Genomic DNA, 25,947 nt, shown 5'->3' with positions numbered 1-25,947 from the left:
TTGGGCCGTCTTCCATTGCTTTCCCAGGCCATAGCAGAGAGCAAGATTGGAAAGTGAAGCAGCTGGTACTTGAACTGGCTCCCGTAAAGGATGCCAGCACTGCAGGCAGCAGCTTTGCCCAGTGTGCCACAGTGTTGGCCCCAAGTATTTGGTCTTGATGATAATACTGTGAGGGGGCCGACGCCATGGCTCACTTGGTTAATCCTCCTCCTGCGGCGCCAGCATCCCATATGGGCGCTGGGTTCTAGTCCCAGTTGCTCCTTTCCAGTCCAGCTCTCTGCTGTGGCCCAGGAAGGCAGTGGAGGATGGCCCAGGTGCTTGGGCCCCTGTGCCCGCGTGGGAGACCAGGAGGAAGCACCTGGCTCCTGGCTTCGGATCGGCGCAGCGCCGGGTGTAGCAGCCATTTGGGAAGTGAACTAACGGAAGGAAGACCTTTCTCTCTGTCTTTCTCTCTCATTGTCTATAACTACCTGTCAAAAAAAAAAAAAAAAAAAGTACTGTGAGGCAGGTTCTAGTAATGTCTGTACAACATGTGCAGTGACCTGAGTCCTAGGAGCACTGAATTGTATGTAACTACTAAATGTGGGATCTAGGAAATCTGGCCCTAGACCCATGCTTTACCTCGTTCCACTGTAGATTTTTTTCTGATATCAAACTTGTTTTAAACAGTAGTTGTTTCTGCTGCTGATGGTCTATAATTTCTTACAGACAAAATTGTCTATAGTAGCTTATAATAAAGATTTCAGGATTTACTGAAAAATAGGTATATTCATATTAATCAGATAACTGCGAGAATACCATTTAAAAATTCTCTGCAGTTGTAACTAAGAAGGGCACTGTAAGACTAAGGGTAACCTCCAGAAATCATGCTTATATTTCATGTGTTTCTGTCCTGTGGGGATAGTTTGGAATGTGTCTTATTGATAGTAATGTTGATAATCCATTGATTTTGGGGGGTCTAAATAAGCAAGGAGGATAGAAACAAAAGGCTAGGTTCCTCTGGGTTACAGTATCTGATAATTAAGGTTAGATCCCAAAATGTTGGGATTTTTAGGGTAAGAATAATGAAGTCTAGATTTGTGTTTCTTGGATTCTCTGGTAAACTCAAGGAGAGTGTACATGTACAGGAATTATACAGGCATACCTTAGATATTACAGATTCTGCTCCAGAACCCTGAGTCACATTTTTTGTCTCTCAGTGTATGTAAAAGTTCTATATACTATAGTCTATAAGGTGTACAGTTGCATTAAGTTTAAAAACATATAAACACCATAATTGAAAAATAGTTTATTGCTAAGTCACCAGAGACTTCATCAAGTCATAACCTTTTGCTGGTGAGCTTTGCCTCAATGTTGATGCCTGCTGACTGATTAGGGTAGCAGTTGTTGAAGGTTGGGTGGCTCTAGCAATTTCTTGTCTTTTATAGATTTATTTATTTATTTGAAAGAGCAGCATTTCTGGGGGAGGTCGTGGTAGAGGGAGAGAGAGAGATGTTTTCCATCTGTTAGTTCGCTACCCAAATGGCCTCAATAGCTAGAGCTGGGCTGTTCTGAAGCCAGGATCCAGGAGCTGCTTCCTGGTCTCCTACATGGATGCAAGGGCCCAAGTACTTGGGCTGTCCTCCACTACTTTCTAAGATACATTAACAGGGAGCTGGAACAGAAGTAGAGCATCCAGGACTTGAACTGGCACCCATATTGGATGCCAGTAAATCATGGTGTAGATTTACCTGCTACGCTACAATGCTGGCCCCAGCAAATTCTTAAAATAAGGCAACAATTATGTTGGCCATATCAAGTGACTATTTCTTTTGTGAAAGATTTCTCTGCAGCATGCATTTTACCCACATAAAACTTCTTTCAAAATTGAAGTCAGTCCTCCTAACCCCTGCTGCTGCTGTATCAACTAACTTCATGTAATATTTTAAAGCCTTCATTTCAACATTGTTTACAGCATCTTCATCAGGAATAGATTCCATCCCAAGAAACCATTTCTTTGCTCATTAGTAAAAAACAGTTCCTCATCTGTTCTAGTTTTATTGTGAAATTGCAGCAATTCATTCACATCATGAGACTCCCCTGCTGTTTCTACCTGTTTCTACCTCTTCTTCAGTTGCTTCCGCACCTGATCTTGAGCCCTTCAAGTCATCCATGAGGGCTGGAGTCCACTTCTCCCAAACTCCTGTTAATATTGATGTTTTTATCTTCTATGAATTATGAATTTCTTAATGGCATCTCTACATGACAGATCCTTTCCTTGAGGTTTTCAATTTTCTTTGCCTAGATCCATCAGAGCAATCATTATTTGTGGCAGCTTGAGCCGTAGGAAGTTAATTCATATATAAAAAGACTTGAAGGTCAAAAAAACTCCTTTATGGGCTGGCATTTTGGTGCATCAGGTTAAGCCACTATCTGTGATACTGGGATCCCAAGAGTGCTGGTTCAAGTCCTGCCTGCTCCATTTCCTTTTCAGCTCTCTTGCCAATTAATGTGTGTGGTAAAGGTGTGGAAGATGGCCCAAGTGCTTGGGCTCCTGCACCCAGGTAGGGGGTCCTGATGGAGTTTCAGGCTTCTGGCTTTGGCCTGGCCCAGCTCTGGCTTTTGTGGCCATCTGGAGAGTGAACCAGCAGATGGAAGACCTGTTTCTCTCTCTCTCTCTCTCTCTCTCTCTCTCTCTCTCTCTCTCTTTCTCACTGTTTCTCTCCCTCTCCCTCTCCTGAACTCTTTAAAATAAATAAAGCAATCTAAAAAAAAAAAAAAAAAACAAAACAAAAACCAAACACCTCAGTACACAGACTGCAGCACAGTGGATGTTTTTAGCAGGCATGAGAACAACATTAATTTCATTGTACATCTCCATCAGAGCTCTTAGGTGACCAGGTACACTGCATTGTAAATGAGCAGTCATATTTTGAAAGGAATATTTTTGTTGTTGTTGTTGTTCTTCAGAGCAGTAGCTGTCAACAATGAGCTCAAAATATGTAGTAAACCATGTTGTAAACACATTTGCTCTCTTCCAAGCTTTTTGTTGTTTTATAAGAGCACAAGAATTGAATCAGTGTGATTCCTAAGGGCCCTAGGATTTTTGGAATGATAACTGAGCATTATCGCCTTGAAGTCAGCAAGTGTATTAGCCCCTGCCGAGGGAGCCAGCCTGTCCTTTCTCCCTTGCTAGCCAATCACTTGGTGACAGTCATCTTGCAATATGAAGTTACTTTGTTTCCCTTGAAAATCTGTGTTTTAGTGTTGCCATCTTCATAAATTATCTTAGCTAGGTCTTCCAGATAACTTACTGCAACCTCTACATTAGCACTTGCTGCTTCACCTTGCACTTTTGTGTTATGGAGATGCCTTTGTTCCTTAAATATCATGAACCAGCCTCTGCTAGCTTCAGACTTTTTTTCTACAGCTTCCTCACCTCTCTTAGTCTAGAACTAAAGAGAGTTAGACTTTGGCTTAACCTTTAAGTCCCAAGTTTTCAATACTGCAAATATTTCAGTAACATACTATTTATTTCAAAATTATCATAAGTGGTATATTTATTGCTCAATCTGAATTCTTATAGATATCCCATTTATAGGACAATGGGCCATAATGCGTTAAAAGCAGTGTTTTGGCTAGCTTGATCTTCTGTCTTGCCACTAAAACTTCCCATATTAGAAGTAAGGTTGTTGTGGCTGGTGTGGTACAGCAGGTAAAGCTGCTCCAGTATGGGCACCGGTTCCTGTCCTGGCTGCTCCACTTGTGATCCAGCTCCCTGCTAATAGCCTGGGAAAAGTAGTGGAGGATGATCCAAATGCTTGGGCTCCTGCCACCCACATGGGTGCTTTTCTAATGTTTTAGATAAGTAACATTCTATTAGCACTATAATACAGGATTGAAAACTTCATTTTATTGATGTAAATGATAACTACATGTATAGCATTCTTGTGGACACTTGGTGCTTGTCTTCTGAAATGTCTTTGTTTAGGTGAATGGCAGGATTGTCAGTTTTCCAATCAAATTGAGTGAAACTGTGTTTTCTCTTAAATTAGGAGACATTTGTAGTCTTACTCTTTGCTTCTTTCTCTCTGGATATGCTTAGCCCAGACTTTCACTCTACTAATATTTAACAAATTAACATAATATTTGGTACAAAAGTGAACACAGATCCTGAATTAGAATATTTAATCCAAAAGCCTAGTCAGTGTTGGTAGATAGTATCTATTCCAACACTTCAAGAGATGGATAGTGGACATAAGAGACTGAACAGGTTGGCCTTTTAGTATTTTAGGTAGCTAATAATGAGTATTGTGTTTTATTTCACATGTAGGGAATTCCAAATGAAAGCTGGAGAGTAACAAAAGTAAATGAACGATATGAACTTTGTGATACGTACCCTGCTCTCTTGGTTGTGCCAGCAAATATTCCTGATGAAGAATTAAAGAGAGTGGCATCTTTCAGGTCAAGGGGCCGGATCCCAGTAAGTATAAAGCATTGATGAGATGTTGGCAGAATGTTTTTTTCACTCCATTCAATGCTGAGGTTAGTGAATGGGAGAATGGATGCAGCATAAAAATAGCTTCAGCAGCAGGTCTTTTACAGATATTGGCAATTGAGTTATTTAGTAAAATTAAAACTGGTTAAAAATCTTTATACATTTAAAAAATAAAAACAGAATTGCATGGTTCTTAACTGGAAAATAAAGTTTTCCCTCTGCTTTATTCACTATATCTTATATAGTTATACGTAGTTTTAGGCATGGTGGTAAATACAAATTATTGATCAATAGCTAGATCCTAAAAGATCAACTCAAATATTTGAAGTACAAAATTCGCAGATTCTGATGCATTTGGAGTTGGGTGGTTGTAGTGATACAGTAATAAAACTTTAAAAGTAGGGTATACTTATGCTTGTAGTTTTTCTAGAGACCACACTTCCCAATAATCAGTGGCTTTCATAATTTATTGTTAGACTAAAGAATTATGCCACGTATTCTGTATGCCAAAGTTGGCTTTAAAGAAAGCTGATTTTTTTTTTCTAGCAACCTCAGATTTTCTTTCCTGGCCAGGCTTTGAATCTAGTTAGGAAGAAGAGCTTTCTGTAGTCCTGTTTTGGGTATTTTATCATTTTTCCTTCATGAAGGTTTTATCATGGATTCATCCGGAAAGTCAAGCCACGATCACTCGATGTAGTCAGCCCATGGTAGGGGTGAGTGGGAAGAGAAGCAAAGAAGATGAAAAATACCTTCAAGCCATCATGGATTCCAATGCTCAGTCTCACAAAATCTTTATATTTGATGCCCGGCCAAGTGTTAATGCTGTTGCCAATAAGGTGAGGTTGTCTTCCAGTAATTACTCACCGGCACACTGGGTTCTAGTCCTGGTCGGGGCACCGGATTCTGTCCCGGTTGCCCCTCTTCCAGGCCAGCTCTTTGCTGTGGCCCAGGAGTGCAGTGGAGGATGGCCCAAGTCCTTGGACCCTGCACCCCATGGGAGACCAGGAGAAGCACCTGGCTCCTGCCTTCGGATCAGCGCAGTGCGCTGGCAGCAGCCCGCCGGCTGTGGTGGCCATTGGAGGGTGAACCAACGGCAAAAGGAAGACCTTTCTCTCTCTCTCTCTCTCTCACTGTCCACTCTATCCAAAAAAAAAAAAGATGAATAGGCTGTGAGTTGAAGAAACATGGGTGAACCAGACATCGTGGTCCCTACACCTGGCAGAGTGTGTTGCTTTTAGTGAGTTGGAGGGGAAGTCTTAGAAATCATTGGCTAGGATTCAAAACATGGGCAAGGAAAATTAGTATTTTAACATACTTAAATGCCTTCATTTAGCTTTTATAATGGCTGTAAAAGGTTGGAGTTGAGTATATTCCTGTTTATAAAGAGCATATGATAGAGTGTTGCAGTAAATTGCCCTGCCATCCACATGTTCCAGGTTTCCCTATTCACCAGTAATGTATGTCATTTTTCATGCTATTATGTTTTTTATGGCACTTTTTCATGAATGTCCACATACAGTGGATGTGTTCATTTATGATTTTCAATGACATTGGACTCTCTTCAGGCCAAGGGTGGAGGTTATGAAAGTGAAGACGCCTATCAAAGTGCAGAACTAGTTTTTCTGGATATCCACAATATTCACGTGATGAGAGAGTCATTACGAAAACTTAAGGAGATTGTGTACCCAAACATTGAGGAAACTCACTGGTTGTCTAACTTAGAATCCACTCACTGGCTAGAACATATTAAGGTGGGTATTTGGTTCTCTAGCCCCTGTCTATAGTGACTCTTTTCTTAGAATTGAAGTCAATATGAATATATCTTTCTAAATAGTGAAAAGTTGATAAATATTTTGATAATCCAAACCACACCTAAATTTTGATATTTGAATTAGTTTCTTTATATTGTTATTTGGATCTGCTGTACTTCTTTCTTTTCCCTCTCTTTCCCATCCTGTGCCCATCCTTCACATTCCCCAGTTCGTATTTTTTCGATTGAGTCTTCTCAGCTTTCAACCATTTCCTTTTTTTCTGAACTTCTCATTTTACCTTTTCTTTCCATTTAATCAGGTACTATCCTGTTCTTCATTTATTTATTTTTTGTATGTCACTCAACATGTATTGCGAACTCATGAAGACCAGGACTGGATAAATTTTTTTTTGTCCCCTCAAGAGGTAGGGCACCAGTATCTCTGTTAGGTACCTAATAAATACATGTAGCATGATTTGTGGATTTTAAACTACTCTGGTCAGGGAAATTATATACACACACACACAAACACAAAAGATAAGATATATTCACATGTGTTCTAAAACCTTAACAAAATACAATTTGTGGCATATTATATATAACCATGTATATGTTAATATTGTAAAATAATGGAAAGTAGTATTTTTTCATGTTAAGAATGAGCAGATTTACATGAGTACTCATGGTAAAAATCTCTAAAATTCAGACAAAATTGAAGAGATGGCTAAACTGAACTAATGAGAATTATAACTATAAATTATTTTTACAATCTTTTTTTAATTTTGTGAAGTAAGAATTGTTCTGAATAATAAAGATTTGTTATTTTTATTTAGATAGATGGTGGAATATTTGATGATTCTTAGATTTTTCTAAGAAAAATCTTACAGTGCTTTGTTAGCACACACAGTACCTTTCATTTAGGTATTTCATTATGCAAATAGTATACATTTATGAGATTTTCTAGTTTTGTAAATTTTTAAGATTAAAGAGAATTGATTTCATGTATTTATTTCATATATATAGTGTTAAGCTTATAGTGGTTCCTCCTACCCTCTCCTTAACCCTCCCTCCTTCCTTTTTTTTTTTCCTTTTAATTTTTACAATATAGGTTCAACTTACTTTAGAGTCACAGGTTAATCCTTCATTAAATAAAGAATTCAACATGTAGAGAGAGGAAAGACCATTGTTCCACCAGAGTGTAGGGCCCTAAAGAATAAATCTCAAGATGACAGTTTCAGTCATATACATTACATCATTTTAGTACTCCATATAGTAGCTACATTTCAAAGAAAACATGACATTTGTCTTTTTGGGATTGGCTTATTTGTTATGGTTGAGTAATAGTCCATCATGTATATGTATCCAGTCATCAGTTGATGGATATCTGAGTTGAATGTGTATCTTAGCTATTATGTGTTGAGTTGCCATAAACATGGGGGTACAGATAATCTTTCATATTCTGATTTCATTTCCTTTGGGTAAATTCCCAGTAGCTACAAAAAATGTAAATACCTTGGAATAAATTTAACCAAGGATATGAAAGTTCTCTATAATGAAAATTACAAAACATTAAGGAAAGAAATAGAAGACACAAGACCATACCTTATAAAAATTCTTTTTGGAAAGAGAAAGATGATGTTCTCCCCATCTTACTGAAGCAGTCTTCCGTAAGAAAAAGATACTAGTAGATTTTGAAGAAACCAAGTATTTATTTTAAAAACTCATTTTAATAAAACACCTTTTCCAGCTTATTCTTGCAGGGGCCCTAAGGATTGCTGACAAGGTGGAGTCAGGGAAGACTTCTGTTGTAGTACATTGCAGTGATGGTTGGGACCGTACAGCTCAGCTAACTTCCCTAGCCATGCTCATGTTGGATGGTTACTATCGAACCGTACGAGGATTTGAAGTCCTTGTGGAGAAAGAATGGCTAAGCTTTGGACATCGATTTCAACTAGTAAGTAAAGAATCTTGAGTCTTGATGTATATCATATGCATCTCAATGTTTGGCATGTGTAAATGATGTCTTTTATCCCTAAGAGGTTCATCTAAAATTAATTACTTGTCCTGAAGGGTAAACTTCTCAGGAAATTTTTTTTTTTTGTTCTGGACGCCATTTGGAGATCATAAAGTGACTGGAACCAGGGCTAGTTGCTGGCTAGTGGCCCAGTCTGTTCTGTGGTCTCTATCAGAAAACATTACACATTATTCAGCTATGTCCATGAATGGGTGTGTTCACCTCCAAGTGACTGTTCCACATCAGTATTACTGGTTATGGAATTACAAGATGACACTTGAGCTTCTCTTACAGACTTAGAAAGAGGATGGCTTAATATTGTTTACCATGGTGTATAAAGTAGCATTGCTAACATAGGTTTAGGATGGAAATAATGCAGTAAAAATAGAAATTTAACTGAATTGAGAATAAGATGCAGCTTTTTTTAAGGTGCTAAAACTATAATGACTATTTGTATGGAGTGTGTTGCAGATAGTTTTATGGAAAGGACAAATTTTTGAGACTTCTGTTTGGTTCAGAGTGTGACTGAGATTCCATAATCAGCATAGTGAAGGCATTTATTGTTACTTGAATATCTCTGGTGGTATTCCTATCAAATGACTTAGTTAAACACCTCCAGAAATAAGCAGTACATGCCTTTCTGAGGCTAAACAGTCTCATTCTAGAAAGACTTACCTGCTGGAGACTTCTTTGTAAGTGAACTAAAATTTGCTTCCTATTGTCCTACATTCCCCTTTACATATATGACAAATATGACTCCTTATCCAACTCAGATAGGCCTTCAAATGTTTGAAAGTAGCTGTCTTCCCATGTCACCTGTATCTGCATTTCTTTGGGCTGAGTATCCTTCCTAATTTCTTCAGGATCACAACTCTTTACTGGACATTGCTCATAATTTTCTTTTTGCTTTATTAAACTTTTATTTAATAAATATAAATTTCCAAAGTACAACTTTTGGATTACAGTGGCTTTTCCCCCCATAACCTCCCTCCCACCCACAACCATCCCATCTCCCACTCCCTCTCCCATCCACATCAAGATTCATTTTCAATTATCTTTATATACAGAAGATCAATTTAGTATATACTAAGTAAAGATTTCAACAGTTTGCATCCACATAGAAACACAAAGTATAAAGTACTGTTTGAAATACTAGGTATACCATTAATTCTCATAATACAACACATTAAGGTCAGAGATCCTACATGGGGAGTAAGTGCACAGTGACTCCTGTTGTTGATTTAACAATTGACACTTTTTTTTTTTAAACTTTTATTTAATGCATATAAATTTCCAAAGTACAGCTTATGGATTACAATGGCTTCCCCACCCCCCCATAACTTCCTTCCCACCTGCAACCCTCCCCTTCCCCGCTCCCTCTCCCCTTCCATTCACATCAAGATTCATTTTCAATTCTTTTTATATACAGAAGATCAGTTTAGTATATATTAAGTAAAGATTTCAACAGTTTGCACCCACACAGAAACACAAAGTGAAAAATACTGTTGGAGTACTAGTTATAGCATTAAATCACAATGTACAGCACATTAAGGACAGAGATCCTACATGAGGGGTAAGTGCACAGTGACTCCTGTTGTTGGCTTATCAAATTGACACTCTTGTTTATGACATCAGTAATCACCCTAGGCTCTTGTCATGAGTTGCCGAAGCTATGGTAGGTAGCCTTTAGAGTTCACCGACTCTTACCATATTTAGACAAGGTCATAGTCAAAGTGGAAGTTCTCTCCTCCCTTCAGAGAAAGGTACCTCCTTCTTTGATGACCTGTTCTTTCCACTGGGATCTCACTTGCAGAGATCTTTCATTTAGGTCATTTTTTTTTTTTTTTTTTGCCAGTGTCTTGGCTTTCCATGCCTGAAATATTCTCATGGGCTTTTTAGCCAGATCCGAATGCCTTAAGGGCTGATTCTCAGGCCAGAGTGCTGTTTAGGACATCTGCCATTCTATGAGTCTGCTGTGTATCCCACTTCCCATGTTGGATGGTTCTCTCCTTTTTAATTCTATCAGTATTAGTAGTCACTAGTCTTGTTTATGTGATCTCTTTGACACTTAATCCTATCATTATGATCAATTATGAACTGCAACCTATCACTTTGACTAGTGAGATGGCATTGGTACATGCCACCTTGATGGGATTGAATTGGAATCCCCTAAACTTTTCTAACTCTATCATTTGGGGTAAGTCCGATTGCTTTGCTCATAATTTCTAGAGCTACAAGGTCATAGTCAGAACTAATGGCAGTTCCTTAAATGGAGAAGTTGGGTTATGATGCCCCATACTACACTTTTGTCTTTGCTTTGTTATATCAAACTTTGAGATTTTAAATGCCTAAATGGTTTTCAGTAGTGCTTCTTCTAAGATTAGAAATCAAAAAAACATGGGAACAGTACCTTTGTGGGCCTTAGGCTTCTGATAGTGTTCCAAATAAGTTAGTTGCAATTGTAGAATTTAGAAAGAATAAGAGAGGCAGAAGTAGAGTGTGCCAGAGTCTGGAGGGGAATGTGTGATGCGTGTGGCTAGGAGGGAGGGATGGTGTTGGAGAATCATGCAGAGATGTGGATTATGGGAGGCCTACAAGGTACTGAAAACTTGTTTTAAAGACTTTCTGGGGAGGGATAGGCATGGTGATATAGCGGGGTAAGCTACTAAGTGGGATGCCCACAAGTGGCACTTTGTATATCAAAATGTTCAATTTCTGCTTGGTAGGATTGAGTACTTTTTATTATTTCCTTTGCTATGCTCTTTAAAAAGATTTTTTGAAAAATTTAAAAACAGCAATTACTTTTTATTAAAAAATACATTTCCATTAAAAATGAAAGACCTCACAAAGCTCACAGTTTTCACTCTGTTTGCTTCAGCGAGTTGGCCATGGAGATAAGAACCATGCAGATGCAGACAGATCTCCTGTTTTTCTTCAGTTTATCGACTGTGTCTGGCAAATGACAAGACAGGTAACTAATCTGGGATATCTATTCTTACGTATATTCTTCCAGCTCGGTCAAGAGTTAGGTGCTTTGGTCACTGATTCAATAGCTCATGTAAAATGGAATTTCTTGTAAAGGTTCTAAGTGGTAAAGCTGTACTTTGTAATAAGATTGTGAATTAAGTTAAAGGTTATGACTTATTAGCATTTCAGCATGTGGCACTAATAACCCTAGAGATTTCCTCCTTGTTTTGAATGAGGTGAACAAAGTGAAGAATTAAGCTAGGAAACGCTATATAAAATCCCATTTTACTTAAGGAAAAAAATGTGTTTAGATGGAAATTATAGGAAGTATGGACTAGATGGAGTTCTTTTTGTTTTTAGGCATTGGGAGAATTATTATGCTTTTTAAACCTTCTAACAACTTCTTTTGGAAGGATATCAGAAGACTGAAAGACACTTGAGTAACCGGGTAATCATTTCACTAAGAGGCAAGGGGTCACTGTGAAGTAGGGCAATTGCTGGTTCTGCTTGAGTTTAGAATTGTACTTTAGCTTCAATAATATAAAATACTATTTATTTCACTAAAAGGTGAATAGTAATCCTCAGGTGATACTTACCAATTACATAATAGTTTATTTCCTCCCATAAACATTTCAGTTAGGGTGGATTATTTTGAAACTTGCAGGGTTAAATGAAGCATTGTTGTAGATACAACTCCAGTCTGATGAGGATGGTATTTAAATATATGTACTGAAAATGTGTAGTTTAATTTTGGGAGGAAGGAGCAATACTACATACTTAGTATTTACTGTTTCTTGGTGTAGGCTTCAACTTTTCCTTTAGAATTTTCTTTCCTTTAAAATATTTCATTGAAAGACAAGAGTGACAAAGGGGGAGTGAGAATACTTTTAATCACTGGTTCACTCTCCAAATGCCTGCAGTAGTCAAGACTGGGCCAGGCTAAAGCCAGGAGCCTGGAACTCCATCCTTACTTCCCACATGGGTGTCAGAGGCCCAAATATTTGGGCCAGCCTGTACTGCTTCCCAGGGATTGCATCAGCAGGGAGCTGGACAAGGAGAGCGAGGGTTCAAATTTAAGCACCAGGATATGGTGATGCGTGTCACCAGAAGCGGCTTAGTCTTCTGTATCACATGACAGCTGTGAAACAATTTCTGAGTATCACATAGCAGTTTCCTTTTTAGAAAGCTTTTATTTAATAAATACAAATTTCATAGACAAAGCTTTAGGCATATAGCGGTTCTTGCCCCCATAACTGCCCTGTCACCCCCACTCCTGTCCCACCTCCTATTCCCTCTCCTATGCCATTCTTCACTAAGATTCATTTTTAATTATCTTTACTTAGTATAGAGTTGATCTGTATATAAAGTTTGCAACCACACAGACACACAAAGTATAGAGTACTGTTTGAGTAGTCGTTTTACCATTAATTCTCATAGTACAACACATTAAAGACAGAGGTCCTACATGGGGAACAAGTGCACAGTGACTCCTGTTATTGATTTAACAATCGACACTCTTATTTATGATGTCAGTGATCACTCGAGGCTCTTGTCATGAGCTGCCTAGGCTGTGGAAGCCTTTTGAGTCAACAAACTCTGTCAGTACTTAGGGACATAAGGTAAGAGAGAACTTCCACTTTGCTTTAGAGAAAAGTACTGGATCTCCGTACAGGGACACTTTTTTGCATAAGTGTCCTGGCTTTCCATGCCTGGAATGCTTTCACGGGCTTTTCAGCCAGATCAGAATGGCTTTCTAAGAGTCTGCTGTGTGGCCTGCTTCCCATATTGGATCATTCTCTCCTTTTTACCATTTACCAGACACTTGGTCTTATGTGATCCTGTCGACACTTATTCCAACCTATATAATCAGTCACACACTTAAAATGATTACTGTACCATGCAAGATGGCATTAGAACCACTCAGCTTAATGGGATTTGGAGTCCCGTGGCAAGTTTTTAGCTTCACCCTTAGGGGTAAGTCTGTGAGAATGTCTGCCAAACTGTACATCTCTTCCCTCTCTTATTCTTTACTGGGATCTATTTTCAGCTGGATTTAAACATCTATGAATAACAGAATTGTTTTTGAGGCAGCTACACAGATCTCTCCTAAACCTTTTCTGGCAACATGACCCACAATGAGAAAACACATTATTGACCATTACAGTATTCTTATAAGTAACTTTTGACTACTGTGAAAAATCAGATATGCCATCAAGAGAATGGGAAAGCTCTTTGCAACTGTGCCATTGTTGTTGGATAAATGTACTGCTTTACAAGGTGAACACCTTGAAAGGGGCACTTGGTGAATATATTTCTGGTATTTTTCCAAAGAAAATGTCAATTTTTTTTTGTGCTCCAACACATATACAATATAAATCAGGCCAGGTAACTAAATTTTCCAACTGTTCTCCTCCAGTTCTTTATTATACAGTTCCTAGCACATTATCTTGATTGTAGTTGCCTGACTGTGGAACACTAGAACTTACCCCTTCTGGTACTCATTCTCTCACCTCCCTCTATCTTCCCTTCCCCGAAGCCTCTCAGTTCAGGTTGACTTTTTTGTAGCCTCCATTGTTTTTCTGTGCCTGGCTTATTTGACTTAGTGATAAAGACCTACAATTTCATCCATTTTGCTGCAAATAATCAAGATTCCAATCTTTTTTATGGCTGAGTAACATTTCATTGTGTATACTTAACAGTTTATCCCTTCATCCAATGATGGAAACCTAGGTTGACTCCTATCTTGATGTTGTGAATAATGTTGCATTGAACATGGGCATACAGGTCTGTCTCTAATAGGCTTATTTCATTTTCATTGGATATATTCCCAGATATACGTATAATTTCTAGATTTTTGAAGAACTTCCTTTTCTCCATAATTGCTGTATTAATTTGCATTCCCATTTAACAGTGTATAAGAGTTCCCTTTCTGCTTTGCCCAGGTCTTAGGATACACTGTTAACATTATTTGTTATCTGAATTTCAATATACATACAAATTGCTAAAAAATGCCTTAGAACTGATGTTTACAGTTTCATTTCATTAACGTTCCCCTTTTGATTTCTTCAGTGACCCATTGTTTAGAAGCATTTTGCTGCACACTTTATAAATGGGACTTGATCACCTGTTTCATTCAGCTAACAGCTACAAAACTTATTCAAGGCCTAGTAATTTGCCTTTTAGTATTTGAGAACTTGGCTGTTATCCTACCTGTAGCTTCCTGAAATTTAGCAGACTTCAGGACAAGATTATTCTCATCCCTGTTCTTTTGAATACAGTTCATACTATTTTAGTAGGTATCATTCTAAGGAATACAAACTTGCATGTAGTCTTTTTACAGTCCTGTACTTGGTAGAAATTTACACACAACTTCTGAATAATTCTAAAGTAGGAAGGATTAAACTAAACTCTTTACCCTTTAGGGGTATGTAATTCTTCTCCCATACTGAAGACATCTAGTCATGTCCTTGACCTGGGTTAGATGGTGAGGTTTTGGTTAGAAAGATGCCATATAGTAGTGGTTTCCAAGGGACTTTCTTCAAGGGCATGCTGCTTGGAAAAGTTAAATAGGCTGACTTATAAATCTGATCATCTGCTTTGCATAATTATCTGTGTAATGTTTTTGCGAGCCACTGTTAGTCTTTAAAGAAAAATCTTACACGAGGTTAATGATACAGCAAAACTGTGGTCAGACCATTAGAGATTCTGGCAGAAATCACCTAAGAAGAAAAGTAAAAGTGACTTTTGAACAGAAAGGCATGCAGATGCTATAAATGGCTAAGAAGAAACAGTTTTGAATGTTAAGTATTATAAATACTATTGAAATACCTTCGACTCATGACAAATACGGACATCCTTAAAAAATCTGTTTCTGGTGTTCAATTTGCAGTTTCCTACCGCATTTGAATTCAATGAATATTTTCTTATTACCATTTTGGACCACCTCTACAGCTGTTTATTTGGAACATTCCTCTGCAACAGTGAACAGCAGAGAGTAAAAGAGGTAAAATATGAGCTGTAACCCTACTCCATCCCCACCATTCACTCCTCTTTACATTTCAACTCGACATTCTTTTGAGTGACATGTTGGGTCATATTTTATCTTACATGCTGTAATGTGATTACTTCCTTTCAAATATCTGACCTGAACTGTGTTGAAATACCTCTGTCACAGGGCTGAAAGTATTCACTACTGTCTGACTTGATGCATGGAGTGTTGTCTGCTAAAGAGAAGTGGCATAAGTGGTGATCAGTGTATCTATTACTTTATACAGGATGGAAATCCTTGAAAGCAGGTGCAGAAAGTATGTTTAGCAGAAGCTATACACTTGAGTGGGCAGCTCAAATCTGAAGATATAGTCTGCATTAAATGAGACATTTTATTTCTTACAAATGACTTAAGCTTAGCACTGAAATGACATGTAAAAATTTTTTAGTACCCCATTTCCCCAGAGATATCACTGTTAAGGAATCACTATACTCTCACTTTTCTATAAAGTGCGAGCAGTGCTTGCCACTATGCTTATGTCCAGATATTCAGCTGCAGTCTTGTATCTGTCACTAAATAACACTGGGTGAGTCAATTTTTACTTCTATAAAATAAGGCTAATAGTACTTACTATTGCAAAGACTAAATAAAGGAAAGCTTATTAAGTGCTTCCTAAATTTTCAGTTCCTTTGATGGCAGGTCTCAAAATTTTAAACTTTTCAGTGTCTGACACGCAATAACTGTTTCCAAATATAGTATGAACTGTGAAAAAATAAGATACTTTCATCTTTTAACAGTCTTGTTTTAAAGTGTTTACTCAAATATAATTTGCATATCGTAAAATCTACTCTAATAACAGTATAGTGGTTAAAAAATGGTATCTGTAAAGCTGTGCAAAGAAGCCCATACCTGTTAGTTACTCCCAATCTCCCAGCTATTGACAAAACATTAACCCTTTTTTGAAAATTTCCTAAAAATGTGATCATTCACCATGTGACCTTAGTGTCTGGCTCCTTCCACTTACAGTGTTTCAAGGCTCACCCATATTACAGTCCATATCCTTTTAAAAAATATTTCATTACGTAGGTTAGTTGATAGCCTAGTGTTGCTTCCACTTCTGGGCTTTTATGAATGATGCTGCTTTCAACATCTGTGATAAAAGCTCTCATACGAGCATACATCTTAGGTTTGCTGGGTCATATGGTAACTGTTAACTCTCAAGAGTGGGCAGACGGTTTTCTACTACTGTGTTTTAATATAAGTGGGCTTATCAGTGAAATGTCCAAGTCTGTTCCCTCCAAAGAGATAAAGGACCACAAAATGTTAAAAATTTCACCGATAATGTAAGTAGCTTGTGTGGTAGAAGTCCTTACCTGTTTTTGCTTTTTACAGAATCTTCCTAGAAGGACTGTGTCACTGTGGTCTTACATAAATAGCCAGCTGGAAGACTTCACTAATCCTCTCTATGGGAGCTATTCCAATCACGTCCTTTATCCAGTAGCCAGCATGCGCCACCTAGAGCTCTGGGTGGGATACTACATAAGGTGGAATCCACGGATGAAACCACAGGTATGCAAACACCCTATCCTATGCCATGGGAACTTTCATCCATGCAGTGCAACTTCTTTAGATTTGAGCCTTTTAAAACCAACTGGAAAAATTATCTGTAGATATTTACAGCTTTCCTTTCTACCCATTAAATGTTGGAATTATATTAGATAACTTCTAGGGGGATCTTATTTCAACAAGATGAAGCAGACAGGGTTAGGAAAACTGAATACCTAATAACATTTTAGTCCTTGTGACAATATTGTGAAATGTTTACAATTTAGAACTGCTGAGACTAAAAATAGGCAAATACAGGGAATTCTGAACATTGTCTCACAATTATTTGTTCTATTTGGTATAGTACCAGGTTCAAGAGCACTTAGACGGTTGGGTATTGTCTGGGAATACTTGGGCGCACTGGGAAAGCTACCAGCGATAGTCCTGGAATTTTATGTCTGCTGATGGATTGGAAAGGTGAGGGAGGGTGGTCCAGAATGATCTGACTATGGGATTTGCTCAGGATTGCCTCACTGAAATCATCTTGTTCTTTTAGGAACCTATTCACAATAGATATAAAGAACTTCTTGCTAAACGAGCAGAGCTTCAGAAAAAAGTAGAGGAACTACAGAGAGAAATTTCCAACCGATCAACCTCATCATCAGAGAGAGCCAGCTCTCCTGCACAGTGTGTCACTCCTGTTCAAACTGTTGTGTGAAAGGACTGTTAAGTTGGGGGGGTGGGGGGACATCACTGCTACGAACTTATGACAGTGGCAGCTTTATGAGATTAAGTCTTCCATATTTAAGACCTTCTATGAGATAAAGTTTTGTTGCTTTTATTTATTTTAAATCTCTTTAGGGTGAGTTTAGACCTGTAGCAGCATAGGTGGCTTACGTGCAATTACACAGGACACTAATATTAAGATTTCAATCCTGCAAATTTTAAAAGATTCTGTCTTAATAAAAGTCACTTTAGAAAATACCTCTTGATGAGTGAGAGCTCATTGTTCATACAGATTGGGCCTCAAAATCCTGATAGCCCTTTCTCTATCATAGGTTTATTCTTTTTGGTAGTAACTGAAACATTTTGATGGCCTTTCAACCGCCATTCACATTCTTCGTATAGTGCAAGGCAAAACCTTCGGGATATTATGGATAGTTACAGTTTAAAATTATTGCTGATATTATTTGTATATTTACTTAAAATGTACTAGAAAGCTATTGCAAAATGATGCCTTATGGATGTGTTTGGGGCAGGGGTGAGCAGAGGGATAAAGGAGAAAAGGTTCACACTCTTCAATTACCAGAAATAACACAGAATATATTTTAATTTTGTGTGTGTAAACACAACAGAAGCGAAGTGGTAGGTTTCTGGACACTATTTGAAAAATGTAAAAGGATTGACTAAGGTAAGTACTGTGCTCAAATTTTACATGAAATATTTTTAGTACTTTTTTATTTGAAAATAATGTAAATCCAATAAATGATTAAATTTACCAAAGAACATATTGCCAGAATAAAGATGTATTTAATCTCAATAACAGTAAAGGAAATCTTGCTTCACCGTTTGCCTGCTACAAGAGTTTCTGACTCCTTTTTGTCTGTTTTATTCTAGATAAAATCTGTTATATACTGTAACAAAGGAGCTTCTTGTCCCTTGATCTTTTTGGACAGTTCTTTGCCTTAAGATATTACATATATAGTCTTTGGCAGAAATGTTCAACTTGAAGCCATTTTGTCACTCACATAACAAAAACATGTATTTTTGAGAGGGCATGATGGCATACTTGGATAGGACACAACTCTCCCATATTGCAGTGGGGGTCAAGTCCTGGCACTCATCCAGCTTCTGGCTAATATATCCTGGGAGGAAGCAGATGATAACTCAAGTTCATGTAGCCTTGCCACCCATGTGGGAGACCCTGGCTTCAGCCTGGCCTACTCCTGTTGTGGACATTTGGGGAGTGAACCTTGCCCTGTTCTTGTTTAATGAGGATATAGTTTGTTAGTACATAATTATTATAATTGGTACCAAAATGATTTGGTTGCTGTGTGAAATCTATTGCAAGGAAAAATCTGGTCACTTGATTACTGTGTTAAAGGAATGTAGATTTCAAGCTTTTTGTCATAGTACACTTCCACCCACTTTAAATTCCACTCAAAAACTAGAGAAAACTAAGTGCAAACCTATCATTTCACTGTTCAAAACCTTACCATGGTTTCTCTCACCTTAAGCAGGGAATCTTCATGCACTGGAGCATTTAAGATGACTCATGGCTTTCTGCATAGGAGGAGAAAAGGAACTCTAGAACTTTTGTATAGATAAAATATTTCACAACTTCATGTGTATCTCTGAACTGGTAGTGCAGATGTACCTTTCCCAGGGACGACATTTAGAGATGACTATCGAACTGAAGCTCCTAAATCCTCCTGAGACCTAATCTCTGCCTACCCCTCCCCCCTCACCTTTTACTCACCAATAGTACTCTGCTATTCACCAATACCCCATGTAAACTCCAGCTTCCTGACTCCATTATGACTGATTCCTAGTCTCTAGATCAGGGATAGAGAATGTCCAACCTTATCATTTGCTCGGACTCCACCAAGGTAACTGCAGGTGGACTCATAATTCAATAGATTGAGCAGGCTAATTTTTAAGTTGGTAACTTTGTATGGTCTCTATCAACCAAATGGCCCCCAGCAGAAAAAAGGTTCCCTACCCATTCTAAATGTTAGGTTCCCAGAGGATGAGGTTATACCTGTCTGACTCCTCATTCCTCTGCAAATTCAACTTTGTGCCTGAACAGCACAGTGTACAGGACTATCAGCACTGCAATGAATGTACTATACTGACAAACAATACAGATGTCTTCCACCAGCCTGTAAACATACTGTACTGTAGCATTTTACACAAAGATAAATTTGAAATGCATTGCAATAAAGCTCTGATACAATGTAAGTGGACAGACTACAACATATTCATTTAAACTCTCAGATAAAATGGTAGCAGGTTTCTTGTTTTTAGTTCTCACCTCAAGAGCATCCTAAGTGGGGCTGGCGCTGTGGCATAGTGGGCGATAAGCTTGCACCTGAGGCAACAGCATCCCATTTGGGCACCATTTGTGTCCCAGCTGCTCCTCTTCAGATCCAGCTCTCTGCTCATGGCCTGGGAAGGCAGTGGAAGATGGTCCAAGTGTTTAAGGCCCCTAGACCCGCGTGGGAGACCTGGAAGAAGCTCCTGGCGCCTGGCCATTGTTGTGGCCATTTGGGGAGTGAACCAGTGGATGAAAAACCTTTATGTTTCTCCCTCTCTCTGTAACTACTTTTCAAATAAAATCTTAAAAAATTATCAAAAGCTAGAATGGTTATTTCTTTTTTTTTTATTTTTTTTTATTTTTGACAGGCAGAGTGGACAGTGAGAGAGAGACAGAGAGAAAGGTCTTCCTTTTGCCGTTGGTTCACCCTCCAATGGCCGCCGCGGTAGGCGCGCTGCGGCTGGCGCACCGCGCCGATCCGATGGCAGGAGCCAGGCGCTTATCCTGGTCTCCCATGGGGTGCAGGGCCCAAGGACTTGGGCCATCCTCCACTGCACTCCCTGGCCACAGCAGAGAGCTGGCCTGGAAGAGGGGCAACCGGGACAGGATCGGTGCCCCGACTGGGACTAGAACCCGGTGTGCCGGCGCCGCAAGGCGGAGGATTAGCCTAGTGAGCCGCGGCGCCGGCCCGGTTATTTCAGTTTCAATTCTAGTTGAGAGATGAGGAGTTTTGCACCATTCAATTACTTACTTTTCTAATTAGAACTCTGAGACATTACAATTCAAATGACTTTTAGACAATTTAATGACCTGAAATTCAAATAAGGAGATGACAAAAGTTTAACAGCTGAAAACAGGAGAAATATTTACCAGGTCACCAGAGTAGTGATTCTCACCTTCAGACTCCTGTTGTGGGTATGATGAAGCTGCAAACCTGCTCATCAGAAAATCATACACACAGGCAAAGTTTATGTGTAACTTCAGGAAATTCACAAATCCTGCCAAATCAGGATGCTAAGTTAACAGCTCTAACTCTAGAAAGTAGAACAAGTGTATTACAGTGCCTAAGAAGTCACACAGCTCATGCTTGGCATCCTAAAACTTCATCTCAACAAATTGCAGCAAAAGCATTTAAGAATTTCTTTACATGTGGCTAATGTTTTCATTAGCATAGCACCCTACCATACAAGGATGAGATAATTCAATCTTGTTGGTGATAAACTTACATGTAAACATAAGAATGGCAAATAAATATTGTATATTTTTAGTTTCTCAATCAACATGATGCTGTCCTATTTAGAGATGCACTTTTCAAAGGTTACAATAAATGAAGCCTTTATTAACAGATTAACAGATTGTTAAGGAAAGTTTGTTTCCTTAAAAAAGCTGTTTCATTGACTTCAGTGGCAATCTTATAAAATGTTAAATCTAAAAATTACTTAAAATTATGATTTACATTAACATAATTGTGTGTACAGTTTATATTGCACTCAAACTATATATGAAAAAAGCAGATATTCAAGGTGTTCTCTAAGTTACAATAAAAACCACAATACCTTGACTAAATAACATGATTACAGTTACTAAACATAGCATATATGTATGCTTCACATCTCCCTTCTCCCATTCTCACTTTATTCTAAAATTTCATTCACAGTTTACATTATTAATAAGGCTTTTACTATTTTTTACAGGTAACTGACTACACTTTAAAAAATTTAAACAATTAAAAAGCAATACAAATGCATTTAATGTTGATCAATGTTTGATCACAATGGATCAAATGAAGTGCCAAAAGCAAACCAAAACAATTCTCTTAAATATATAAATATTTAAATATAAGAACTATGTCATCAAATAGTTAAAGCATACTAATGGTTTCTAGAGGAAAGAGGAAGTGGGCAATTTCTGTCAGAGAAAGATTAAAAAAATGAGAATTTTTAAGCAAACACTGCCTTTGAGACAGCCACTTGTTTTTAAAAAGTTAAACCCAATTTTATTTATATATAAAAACTAATTTTAAAAATCACACCCACAAGTAAAAAACTGGTAATGTGTTTACAAAGTACAATGTATCAGTACAGCAAATTCATATCAAAGAAACAGTCTGTGTGGCTTCTCAAACTTTAAAATTCCCTTGGCTTCCACAGAAATGGTTAACACTTAGTGAGGCTGCAAAAAACACACAAAGTCTACGTAATAAACTTTGAGCCTCTTAACACTTGCTATTAACTAATTTCAACAGAAGATAGTATGTGACCTGGAAAATTAATTGTCAACATCTGACTGAGGTACATATTATCCAAATAAAATTTATGACCTGATAGTCAGTAATCCCAACACAAATCACCACTTTGTAATGAACTCTGTATGGTTTGCATGTCCTTCAATAACTGAAGATTTTTTCTGCTTTTTTCTCCAGGTCTCAATTTGGTATAATCCTTCTTATTTGTGTTCCCTGTAATTCCAGAACGGTTGCTACTGCTTCCTTCTTCTTCAAGGGTCTTCTTTGTGGCTCTTAATTCCTTCTTTTGCTTCTCTGTCTTCTGTTTCTCCAGCTACATCAAATAAAAATGCAGGGGATAAAAAAAGGAAAACATTTTCTTCTAACAATTAGGAAAACATTTTCTTACAGTCAGTACCTTTTTAGAAAATAACTCTCATAATGACCCGAAACACAACTAATATATTCTAGGTTTACTTTTTTAAAGATTCAAACATCTGTAAACACCAGTCATTTAACATTCTACCCTCAAATACACAACAATATGCACACAAGTAAACAGTTTTATGATACACCCAGCATCAAAATTAAAATAGTGTTGTTGTCAAGTGCAGGATTCATTGAAAAGCAAGACAAGGTATGACTTGGGAGATGATTCATGGAAGTAGCAAAAAAAAAAAAAAAATCAGACATGGAAAAACATACAGGAAGAATTCTGACAGGAAGGTGAGGAGAAAGGCATGGTAGAAACTAAGTCTTGAATCTGAGCAGGCAAATTCCAGATGCAGAAATGCAATGGTAATTACTACTAAAAATTTTACTCAATCCATTTACTAAAGAATAACTAAGTAGGAAAACATTTTTACTTTGGCTCAACTGCTGCTAGCAGTTGGTGTTCCATTTGAGAAAATAAAACTAAGTGTAATGTGCAAGAATAGGTCAGACTGTTATTCCCTACAGAAATATGCCTATATTTCTTTTTTGAACATGAACTATGGAAAAAGAACTTAATAATCCAAATGTTAGGGTTTGGCGTGGTGTAGGGGTTAAGGTTGCTGCCTGTGACAGCAGCATCCCACGTGGGCACCGGTTTGAATCCCCACTGTTCTGCTTTTTAAAAATTAATTTTTTAAGGAATACAAATTTTCTAAGTACAACTTTAGGAATACAGTGATTCTACCATTCCCACTCCTCCTCCCTCTCCCCTTCCTAGTCCCATTCTTCATTAAGATTCATTTTCAATTAACTTTGTACACAGAAAAACTCTATACAGAGATTTCAACAATTTGCACAAACATATGCACACACAAACTGAGAATTAGTTTTACAGTTAACTCTTACAACTCATGGAGGACAGAGGTCCTGCATGGGGAGTTAGTGCACAGTGCTTCCTGTTGTAAATTAACACTCAATATATGACATCAGTGACCACCTGAGGCTCTTGACGAGTTGCCTACGCTATGGAAGCCTTCTGAATCCAAAACCCAGTCGGTATTTCCATCCAGCTCCCTGCTAATGCACCTGGGAAAGCTGTGGAAAACGGCCCAACTTGTTGGGCCCCTGCACCCATATGGGAAACCTAGAAGAAGCTCCTGGCTCTGGCCTGACCCAGCCATGGTCGTTGCAGCAATTTGGGGAGTACCTAGCTCTACCATTTACAAGTGAGCTTAGTATGTCCTTGATCAAGTTACTTCACTGAGAATATATGCCCTCTTCCCAGAAAAGCTGACCCTGTCTTCCTCATCTACAAATGAGATAACACACCCAATTCACAAACTTTTCATTTAAAATGAAACAGATACTCAAAGCACTCAACCTTATACCTATCATATGGCTATTCATGAATAAATGGCAGTTGTGTTTATTCAGTTAGTGATACCATCATTTATAGTAATTCCTCTCCTTCTACGATATATCTAGCAGCGAGTAGCCTTGATACTCCTCCTTCCAAAACACACCTCAAATCTCTCTATATACGTCAAATGTGTCTATCTTACAATGTCTTGGCCCAATGTCAACCACCCCTGGTAAGCCTAACAGTCTAGCTGGTCTCTCAGCCTCGCAACCTTGACCCCGATCCATTACCCCCAGCAATAACAGTACTGTCATCTTGGCTGGAAAGCCTGGAGTGACTTCACTACTGCACTTGGTAGTCACCAAATAAATGGCAGTTTAATGGGTAACTAATACAACTAAGAATTTTTTCACTTATGTACATTGCTGTCCTATGGAAATTCAGAGTTTCTATGAATTCCAAAGATTTAATGTGGATAAACTCAGAACCATTTAAATTCATCTCATTTATTCATGAAGACTAAATATATTCAGTACAAAGGTCTTTAAAAAGTTTTTGGAAAATTGAATTAAAAGATAATTATTTTTGGTGCAGAATAATTTTGAAATTCATGCATAGTTATTTCAAAATATTCATTTTCCATGAAGCTTTTGAACATCCTATGAGTGCACAGATTAATAGTTTTCTGCACCAAAACAAATATCTTTTAATTGTGTTTTTCCAAGAAATCAAGTGGTCTTGTATTTAAAAATATATCTTAGATAAAATCAGTGACTAACACCAGTTAACACCAATTCTTTTATATATATGTTTTAAATATTTATGTATACAGGGAGGCAGAACAGGAGTGGGAGCTATCTTCCATCTGCTGATTCACTCACCAAATGGCTGCAAAGGCCAGAGTTGAGCAGATCCAAAGCCAGGAGCTGCTTCTGGGTCTCCCACGTGTGCGCAGGGAGGGACTCAAGCACTTGGGCCATCTGCTACTGCTCTCCCAGCCCATTAGCAAGGAGCTGTATCTTAAGTGGAGCAGCCAGGACTCGAATCACAGTTGGTGCCCATATGTGATGCTGCCATTGCAGGTGGTGGCTTTTACCTGCTATGCCACAGCACCGGCCCCTTTTAACACCAGTTCTTAACCATGAACTCAGTAACTACCTTCCACAATCAAATACCTCATCACTTTTACTCTCAGCATTAAATATTTGAAAAAATGTGCTTTCCCCTCCTTCAATCATTAGAAACTTGAGCAAAGGAACACTGAGTTACCTGGGCTTGGTATTTTCGAACTTTGGTAATTTGGTTTGCTTTTGCCTCCATCCTTCCCACTAATGCCTCTAGTTCACACTCTAAGTTATCTTTTAGCTCAACGGTTGGTGACTCCTGGATGAGTTTTGCAAGTTGCTGGTGATCACTGTAAGCAAAAGTAGGATCTGGTTAAATTTCCTTTCTCACTGCTACATCCATCATATCTCACCAAAGGTCACTGCTCTGAATTAAAAGTGTGAGGCAAGAGTTCTTAATTTCAAAGAGTTAACTACATATGTACTCTCTATTTCCCCTACAAAAATATTTTTGTAGAAAGGAAAGTCTAGAATAGTATCCTTTTTTTTTTTTTTGACAGGCAGAGTAGACAGAGACAGAGAGAAAGGTCTTCCTTTACAGTTGGTTCACCTTCCAATGGCCACTGCAGCCGGTGCACCGTGCTGATCCGAAGCCAGGAGCCAGGAGCTTCTCCTGGTCTCCCATGTGGGTACAGGGCCCAAGGACTTGGGCCATCCTCCACTGCACTCCTGGGCCACAGCAGAGAGCTGGACTGGAAGAGGAGCAACCGGGACAGAACCCGGAGCCCCGACCAGGACTAGAACCCGGTGTGCTGGTGCTGCAGGTGGAGGATTAGCCTATTGAGCCACAGTGCCGGCTCTTGTTCTTAAGATGCATCATAAATTACAAGTTTAGCTGAAATTAATTATTTTATGCATGGTCTTCAAACGTTATTGTAAAATAAATGCATGTTATGAAAACCATACATGGCTCATAAAATTTTCCTGCACAAAATAAACTTACTTTTTAATTCAATTTTCCATGAACTTTTTTGTCTATCAAAAGGAAAAAACCTTAAGTACAAATAAACATTTACCAGTATCAGA

The 25,947-nt window shown here is 38.2% G+C and overlaps 2 protein-coding genes across 4 annotated transcripts in view; one reads left to right on the top strand and one right to left on the bottom strand.

The window, feature by feature from the left end:
* The window catches only part of MTMR2 (myotubularin related protein 2), a 106,559-nt gene extending 89,100 nt beyond the window's left edge, over positions 1 to 17,459 (top strand). For both annotated transcript variants that reach the window (XM_062196900.1, XM_062196901.1), the window contains 8 exons: positions 4,313 to 4,462; positions 5,125 to 5,313; positions 6,043 to 6,228; positions 7,975 to 8,181; positions 11,120 to 11,212; positions 15,098 to 15,211; positions 16,589 to 16,765; positions 17,298 to 17,459. In XM_062196900.1, the coding sequence (XP_062052884.1) occupies positions 4,313 to 4,462; positions 5,125 to 5,313; positions 6,043 to 6,228; positions 7,975 to 8,181; positions 11,120 to 11,212; positions 15,098 to 15,211; positions 16,589 to 16,765; positions 17,298 to 17,459 (1,278 nt within the window). The remainder of the gene's footprint in view (positions 1 to 4,312; positions 4,463 to 5,124; positions 5,314 to 6,042; positions 6,229 to 7,974; positions 8,182 to 11,119; positions 11,213 to 15,097; positions 15,212 to 16,588; positions 16,766 to 17,297) is intronic.
* CEP57 (centrosomal protein 57) overlaps positions 13,529 to 25,947 on the bottom strand; it is a 69,890-nt gene continuing 57,471 nt past the window's right edge. For both annotated transcript variants that reach the window (XM_062196903.1, XM_062196902.1), the window contains exons 10-11: positions 25,067 to 25,211; positions 13,529 to 22,336 (exon numbers count right to left, since the gene is read on the bottom strand). In XM_062196903.1, coding sequence (XP_062052887.1) covers positions 22,106 to 22,336; positions 25,067 to 25,211 — 376 coding nt within the window. In that variant the 3' untranslated portion in view covers positions 13,529 to 22,105. The remainder of the gene's footprint in view (positions 22,337 to 25,066; positions 25,212 to 25,947) is intronic.

This window comes from Lepus europaeus, chromosome 7 (genome assembly GCF_033115175.1).
Source record: "Lepus europaeus isolate LE1 chromosome 7, mLepTim1.pri, whole genome shotgun sequence".
Taxonomy (NCBI): domain Eukaryota; kingdom Metazoa; phylum Chordata; class Mammalia; order Lagomorpha; family Leporidae; genus Lepus; species Lepus europaeus.
Note: the sequence above shows the minus strand (reverse complement) of the source record. Positions and strands in the feature narration are given on the sequence as shown.